Here is an 8,795-nt window from a genome sequence, read left to right on the forward strand (position 1 = left end):
GTGGTAATCAATGGACACTGCTCATCGTGGACTAATGTTATTAGTGGAGTCCCTCAGGGTTCTGTATTGGGTCCATTATTGTTTTCTGTATTTATAAATGATATTGATGATGGTATATCAAGCTTAATGTCCAAGTTTGCAGACGATACGAAGGTTGGCAGGGTTGTCAAGGACACTACTGACACTATGCTACTGCAACAGGATCTGGAAAGGTTGAGCAGATGGGCTGAGAGGTGGCAAATGAAGTTTAACATTGACAAATATAAAGTACTGCATATGGGAAACAGCAACCCCAGAGCAACATATCAACTCTGTGGTACTACACTGACAGTGGTAGAGAATGAAAGGGACCTGGGGGTGGTTGTGCAGGCAGATATGAAGTTTTCTGAGCAGTGCAGACGGGCTGCAAGAGTAGCTCATGGTGTATTGTCGATGATATATAGGAATTTTTCTAGCAGGGATAAGGAGGTGATTATTCCCTTGTATAAGGCAATGGTCAGGCCACACCTAGAGTACTGTATCCAGGTCTGGAGGCCTCATTTCAAGAAGGATGTAGAGATGCTGGAACGAGTACAGAGAAGGGCAACAAGATTAGTGAATGGAACAAAGGGGTGCTCTTACAAAGAAAGGCTAAAGTTTTGCAAATTACAGTGTCTGGGGACTAGGCACCAGCGAAGTGATCTGATAGAGGTGTATAAAGCCTTGAATGATTTGAGCATGCTCAATGCTGATGGGATTCTTCCTCTTGCTCAGAATAATCACCTGAGAGGGCATAAATTCAAATTGAGGAAAGACAGATGTAGAATAGACATGAGGAAATTTGCCTTTAGCCAGCAGGTGGTTGGTTGGTGGAATAGACTTCCATCCCTTGTCGTGGAAGTTGATAGCCTAAATAAGTTTAAGGCTCAGCTGGACAGGTATTTCAAACGAATAGAGGGGTGAAGTGGAAGTGGTTATTTTTTATTATTATTTTTTTTTTAATTTATATATATGTATTTTTTGGCTGATGCTGCATAAGCTTGCTTTCTTGCATCAAATGCCTCTACTAATGCTAATATGTACTAGATCTGCATTAGGTTCGCAGCACGAGTGACGAATTATATACATACACAACATATCAACCAGACTATTAGGGGGAAGTACCAACATGTAGTACTGACAAATGTCTATTAAATCAGATTCCATTAAATTTTTCCATTTGATTAAATATTAACCTTGGGCAATCAAAGGCTGTTTATTTGTTTTCTAAGTAAGTCTGCATGTGCACCCTCTGTTGCAACTGATAATTCAGCAATAAGTTCACAACCAACTGGCCAGTTTTCTGCCTTCCCTTTAAGAGGTTGAAGGTTATCCTATTCAATGTGCATGCATCATGATGCATTTCCTGTCTTCAGAAAATGCTTTATGCCACTGGAAAACACTCATAGGCTTCTTGCATAATTATTAATGCAGTGAAGTATTCCTTTATTCCATTGCGCATCTTATATGACATCCTTTAAATTTGGAGAGAGCTTCTTATCCAATAAACAGTGTTTGTGGGAAAAACTTCAGCAACATCTTTGTCCACAGCAGAATTCAAACAGTGTTGACAGTCTACCCTTAATATCATTCATATACACCTCAGAATTGGAAAATGTTTTTCTTTAAACATATTTTCATTTTGGGAGAAGAGAAGGAAAGAAGTTGCAGGCAGTTAAAATCAGACTATATAAGAAAGGAGGAGTCTTCTAAAACTTTTTTTTTTTTTTTTCTTTTCTTTTGACTTTTTGGTAAAAATTATCTTTATCTGTAACAATTTAGCCATTATTTTAAGTTCAACTTCTTTTGTTTCTATTGATTCTTTGTTTTGAAAAAAAACTTTTTACCACCAAAAAAACTCAGATATTTTTTACCCATCTGAGCTTCAAGGTTAGATTTGTCTTAAGTATACAGGTACCATCTCAGTAGTACGTGTACAAATGAGATATCCATAGCTTTATGAAACAAAAGTTTTATAAAGCTATGGATATCTCATTTTGTGATAAATGAATAAAAGACAATGATCTCCTTCCATTCAATTGTTTTTGGTTGGTCATAAAAATATAATAGTGCAGTTCTCACATGCTATTCTGATCAGGTAACTGAAATTAGTTAATTAGGTTATTAATATTCTTGAACTGTCTAATTTTATGCTCTCAATTTCTTTTATCCCTGATAGATTGGAAAGCATACGTCTGAACTTATCAATAGTATACTTGAAGTTTCTTGCTTATATTGGCCAAGTAGATGTTTCAGATGTAGTAGAACTGATGAGGTGACCAACAAGAAGATTATTTCTGAAATGTTTATATATGTGTAAATTTTTTAAAACATCACACGCACACCACTTAACTATCAGGTTAGATATGATGTAAAGCTAAACATGAATGGTGCTGTATTAACCTAATTGGAGTTTATTTGGTTGCTGTCGAGAATGAGAATTTTAATTTGTTCTATTGCTATCTTAGCAGAATAGCTTCTGGCAATATGAAGGTTTCACCTGAAATTCTATGAATTCTTTACTGATAAAACCATTCTTAAAAATGCAAAATAGCAATACAAAAAGTAAACTGAAATACTTATTTTAAAAATAACTCAAGGTATTCCAGAACTTATTCTGGACCAACCACCAGTGAAGAATATAGCCCTATTCTTTCTTATTATTTATGAATCTTAGAACAGTCAGTGTGAAAGATTGATATTGCCAGAAAGAGAAGACTAGCATAATTTTCTATTTTATGAAACACCAGTAGCAATTTATTAAAAATGTTGACATTTCCATTCCATTTATTTGTACACACAATTCTTTACATTTTATATACAAGAACTTACAGAGAATATATATATACAATTTTATATACATTAGCATTATCATTCTCATTATACCTATATATATACTATATTATATATGAACACGTGTGTGTGTGTGTGTGTGTGTGTGTGTGTTTTACCTGTATCAAGGGTGGCTCCTAGGCCTTAGCCCATCTCCACCTTGCACGTCTGTGGTGGTGCAGAAACTCAGCAAGCTTTTTATCGCTTGTGTATGTCCACCTTGCCACCAGGGAGCAGCCAACACCCAGGCAGCCGCTGCCTGCCCCCAGGCACAAGCAGCCAAGCCTGGGTCTACTATTACCTTTAGTGCCATGGGCACAAATCCCACACCCACCGGAGATAGTGCAATACCGGTGGGTGCCAGCAATCCCGTCCCCAGGTTGCCCAAACCTGGAAACCAGCAAAAAAAAAAAAAAAAAAAAAAAACGAAGTAAATATTTACATATGTACAAAAGATAATAAAATTGACTCTAAATCCTGGTAATACAATTCAATTTACATATCTGACAAGTCATCCTATTTATATTTAGTGGGATACCAACATTTATATTAACTGCTCAGCTGTCAGATTTATACTCGATTTTGGATTTGAGTTCTTAGTTGAAGTCTTTTCTTAAAGACCGATTCTGCAAAGGTCTGGAAATTCTCAAAGTTTGTTTTGTTCTCAACTAGTATTTTCACGTTGTCCTCAGCTAGACCTGGAACCTGATTAAGTAGCAATACTCGATGGTCTGTATATTGCGGACAAAACAGTAAAACATGGATCCAGTCCTCCATTTGACCACAGGTGCAAAAAGGATCCGGCTCCAAACCTCTGTCGAAAAGTTTGGCCCTCAGAGATCCATGGCCTGTTAATAAATACGTCGTAAACATGCTTGGTGCAAACCACGAAACAGAAGGTTGAGTAGAAGCAAACTCAACATTTTCAATATACTTCTTTGTGACTTCGCCGTGCACAGACTCATTCCATCTACTTTGCCAAATACTAATCATTTCACTCCATAATCTTTTCCGTTCTGTCTTTAAGTTACTAACTGGGTCGGTTGTAATTCCCATAATAGATACCTGCAGTCCTTTCTTATGTTTATAAATCATGCCACGGTATAAGATAAATAAATCTAAAGGCAGTTCTCCTCCAAGAATTTGGAGGGCATTGTTTGATACTGTACGAGGGGCATTGTTTAGTGCCAGAAGCGTTGTCCTTTGAATTGATAGTAACTTGTTTTTAATTTTCACCTTAACGACGTTCTGGTGCCAAATACCTGCTCCATACGAAACTATAGGCAGAAATATTGCTTTATAATATAGTTTCAAGGTCTTTTTATTCAAACCCCAGTCTCTTTTGGAGATTCTTATGACCGAAGCAGTAAAATTTCTAATTTTTTCCTGCAGTTTGGTGACATGAGGGAGAAAGGTTAATTTATCATCAAGAATTATGCCGAGATATTTGTTTTGAGGAACATAAGGTATCTGTAAACCATTCAGTCGAATTCTTGGTGGTCTTCCGTAATTAAAGTGGTTTTTAAATGTCATGAAATTCATTTTATTCGGAGACATCTTGAGCTTGTTGATGTCAGCCCATGCCACCAAATCATCTAAGGTCTAAGGCCGAGGATTCTCTAAAGGTGTAGGCCACCTTTAGAGAATCCTCGTGTGATTTCGTGAGCCACTGATCTAGTACGGCATTCCAGAGTAGAGGCCCCAACACCGACCCCTGGGGGCATCCTCTCGAAACCTGGGCCTTGTAAGACAGATGCTTTGCCTTGACCATGATGTATCTCTCATTAAAGTATGATCTCAGTACCCTGTACACATAATTATCACATTTAGCCAGCCTTAAAGACCTGAGGGCACTCTCCCACCAGAGGGAGTCGAAAGCGCCCTCAAAGTCCACAAAAATTGCCAAAACATATTTAGAAGATGAATTCTGGATAAAGTTCATCACCGTAAGAATAGCATCGTCGGTGGACCTCCCTTTTTTGAAGCCAAACTGACAGTTTGAGCATAGTTGGTTTTCCTCAAATTTCTTTAGTATTCTGGGAGCCAGAAGACGTTCATATAACTTTCCCAGATTAGCAAGTAAGGAAATCGGTCTGTAAGCACGGGGATCGGATATATTTTTCCCTGTCTTGTGAAGAATCTTGAGCAATGCCAATTTCCACTGATTTGGAAAGTATCCTTCCAGGAGGCATTTGTTCAAGAGATTTAGCAGTACTTGTGGGTAAAAGTTGAAAAACTTGACGATAACAAGATTCTCCACAAGGTCAATTCCGGGGCATTTTTTGCTGTTTAGTCCAGCTATGGCAGAACCCAACTCCAACAGATTGAAACACTCAATATCAGTTGAACCCGTGTACATACTGTTTTCAAGACGTATCTTGCCTTGCTCCAATGTATCCAACTCTGGAATATCTTTAGGGAACAGACTTGACACTATAGCATGTAGCTCCAGTCCTCAGCATGTAGCACGTGGAGCTCCAGTCCTCAGATTCTGCTCCGTTTATTCTTACTGTATTGTACACTTCTCCACAGAATAATTTGTTTCTGGAGATTTTGTAAACTAATCCCCACGGTTCTGAATTTCCAACCTGTTTGACAAATCCTTGCCAACAATCTATTTTAGCATTAGCTATTTCTTTGTGGTATCTCCTTCGAAGATCTCTATAAGAATCCTTGTATGCTTGAACATCCTGTCGAGACAGATGTCTGTGATTTTGATATTCCTTCCTTGCGTTCTGAACTTGCGATCTTAAATTTGCAAGATCTGAGTTCCACCAAAGGACAGGAGTTGTCTTGTTGTGTTTTTTCTTTGCTGCGTAATCCGTGGCCAGATACAGCTGGGTTTGAACAAACTCAACAATCTCCTCAGCCGTTAATATATTAAGGGATTCGATCATTTCGGTCGTAAAGACAGCAGAGAGGAAATCTTTAAATTTGTTCCATTTAATAGTCTTAATGGAAAATCTCCTAAGATCAGTAAGTTGAAGGTCATCAACTCGCTGCCCAGGAAGAAGACCATAAACTATGGCACGGTGGTCACTGTTGATTAACTCTGGGACAACATCCCAATGAGAGATACAACAATCAATTTTGACAGAGGTCAGAGTAATATCAATGTTGCTTTCACCGTTGACAGTCGAAAAAGTGTAGGGTTTATTAGGCAAATTCTGAACAGTAAGTCCATGAGCAAGAATAACATCTTCCAGGGCCGAACCACGAGGGTCATTAAACCCGCTATGCCACATATTGGATTTTGCATTTACATCACCAGAAATTATCAAGTTTTTCGAGGCAAACTTTGTACATAATCTATCTATACTGTGCAGAGCCAATTGGAAGTCTTCTGAAGGCGGGCAATAGAGAGAAACGATATAGAAATTTATAAATTTCGAGGAGACAAGCACACAGACTGCGTTCTGAGAACACTCACCAGAAATAGAGGTGACCACTAAATCGTTATTCAGAATGACGATAGCTGTCTTGGGCGAACTGTCAAGCGAGTGCACAATTCTTGCAGAAGTTGGGAAGCCCATTAGCTTAAATGCTCTACCACCAATTTGTGCAGGGCAATAAGGTTCCTGAATACAAATAATATCCATTTTATTCTCAAATGCCGCCACCCTTATCTCGTCCATAGTTGCTCTAGCTCTTTGGCCGTTAATTTGCAGGATTTTAATGCCCTGGTAAGAATAATTTACACTCAAAAGAGGATTTGGATTAGCCGTGTTATTCATATTGTGTTCTCTTTTCTGTCAATTCCACCGCTCTTATGTATTCGGGACAGCAGCTATCACGAACAGAATGTTGAAAATCTCGATTTCTCTTCTTACAGTTGACACATTTTGGTGGCTCCTCTTTGTGCGTGCATTCCGAGAAGACGTGGCCTCCATTGGCACAATGGCCGCACGAGACTGTTTTGTGCGAACAGTTTTGCGCTGAATGTCCATACCCCAGACAGCGAAAACATTTAGAAACAGCTGTAAAATGACAAAACCTGTGTGAGGAGAACCCCAGAAAAATACGATCATTTTGCATTATATATTTGTATATTTTTGGAGCTAATCCAATGACCCAGTTAGTAACACGATTCCCTGCACCAGAACTGAACCTGAAAGTGGTTCCTTGCCTCACCTCATCCAAGCTACAGCCAAAGTCTTTCAAGTTTTTAATGTAGAGATCCTCTACATTAAATGTTGACAGCAAGATTGTCTCTCTTTTTACATTGGAAAATTTTCTTTATTTCTATTAATTCAAAAATTTATATATAATTATGTATCTACACATGCCATTAGTTTAATTATCCTACTTTGTAAAAAATATTTGCCTTCTCAGAACTAAGTATTGCCCTGGTACATCCACTATCTGCCGATGTCAAGTTCACGGAAATTAAAGTAACTAATTTATTGCCTAAATGAATGTTAATTAATATTTTCACCTTGGGTGGAGCATTACTTCTCAAAACATTGTAATAATGATATTCTAGCAATGCTCAACAAAAAATGTTTTATTTCAGTTGTAATAACCTTTGTTGGCTTAAATAAAACATAAAATGGGTTATTTCATTCAATCCAAGGTTAAATGAAATCAACCTAGGTGTTTAGGCATTTTTCCACTATTACACTTAAACAAAAATTTGAGCAAGTCCTAGTATTAGGCATCATAGCCCTTTGCTTTCCTTGTTGACAGAGACTGTTTCCATTACAAGCTCATTTTTGTTGTTAACTGAGAATGGTAACACTATAATTCATATGGAGAAACAATCTGCTGGGCCTATACTGGCAATGCAATAGATGTTGCAAACATCTGTTGCATTGTCAGTGCACATTCCACCAATTTGTATAAAAGTATATTATTTACCTCCTTTTATTATAAAGCAGGGGCTTAGAGGGGAACAGGTATCCTGTGTGTTATCAGACACTCAGCCTAAAACACTGATGGATCCAATATCTCTCTATTACAGAAGATTTAGGAGAAGTCCGGTTGGCCTGCCTCCCTAAAATCCACTGATGCACACCTTCTCGATGGTAAGCCCTGTTACGTCACTTAGGTGGCAACGAACGTGTAGAGTGGTTCTCTTCAAGACGCCTGGTCAGCGTGAAGAGGAAAAGACCAAACCCTCCAGCAATGAGAGCACAACAATACAAATGGCCCTCAGTCCCCAGCAGCTTTCACTCTCCCTCTTACGGCAGCGAGAGGATCAGAGTGGAAGCAGAGGGTGCTAAGAATCTCTGGGTACGACCAGGCTGCCATGCACGGAAATTGAACTTGGCCTGTTATAATGTACGATCACTCATCGGTGAAGACAGGATATTAGAGCTGGAAAAGGAATTAGAAAATGTGAATTGGAATATCATCGGTTTGGCTGAAACAAGAAGAAGAAATGAATCACTTATAAGTTTATCAAGTGGAAATCTGCTGTACACCAATGGAAACAGTGAAAGGAGTGAAGGTGGAGTTGGGTTTCTGGTCCATAAAGATTTTAAAAACAACATTTTGGAATTCAAACGTACATCACCAAGGGTGTCAAGACTAATATTCAAGATTTCTAAGAGGTACAAGCTAAAGATTATAATGATTTATGCACCAACATCGAGCCATGATGATGAAGAGGTTGAAGAAATGTACACTGAAATTGAGAGTCTTCTAGATGAGCAGAAAACCCACTACACTATTATTATGGGGGACTTCAATGCTAAGGTTGGAAAAAGGCAAAACAGTGCAGAAAGAGGAACTATAGGAAATTTTGGAATTGGTGAAAGAAATAAAAGAGGTGAAAGACTTGTGGAATTTGCAGAATCTCAAGGACTGTCAGTAATGAACACTTTTTTCAAGAAAAGGGTGAACAGAAAGTGGACATGGAAGAGTCCAAATGGATTAACAACTAATGAAATCGACTTCATCCTCACTAACAGAAGATATATTGTGAATGATGTTACCGTCCTGAA

At 38.2% G+C, this 8,795-nt stretch overlaps 1 protein-coding gene across 4 annotated transcripts in view; it reads left to right on the plus strand.

Annotated features, from left to right (window-relative positions):
- Adck5 (aarF domain containing kinase 5) overlaps positions 1-2,356 on the plus strand; it is a 322,035-nt gene extending 319,679 nt beyond the window's left edge. For 3 of the 4 annotated variants that reach the window (XM_090381279.1, XM_090381281.1, XM_090381280.1), the window contains one exon: positions 2,198-2,356. In XM_090381279.1, coding sequence (XP_090237405.1) covers positions 2,198-2,297 — 100 coding nt within the window. In that variant the 3' untranslated portion in view covers positions 2,298-2,356. The remainder of the gene's footprint in view (positions 1-2,197) is intronic. The other variant, XR_016547387.1, reaches the window with a different exon arrangement.
- Positions 2,357-8,795: the final 6,439 nt, after the last annotated feature.

Source organism: Mastigoproctus giganteus, chromosome 9 (genome assembly GCF_048544385.1).
Source record: "Mastigoproctus giganteus isolate SK-2022 chromosome 9, ASM4854438v1, whole genome shotgun sequence".
Taxonomy (NCBI): domain Eukaryota; kingdom Metazoa; phylum Arthropoda; class Arachnida; order Uropygi; family Thelyphonidae; genus Mastigoproctus; species Mastigoproctus giganteus.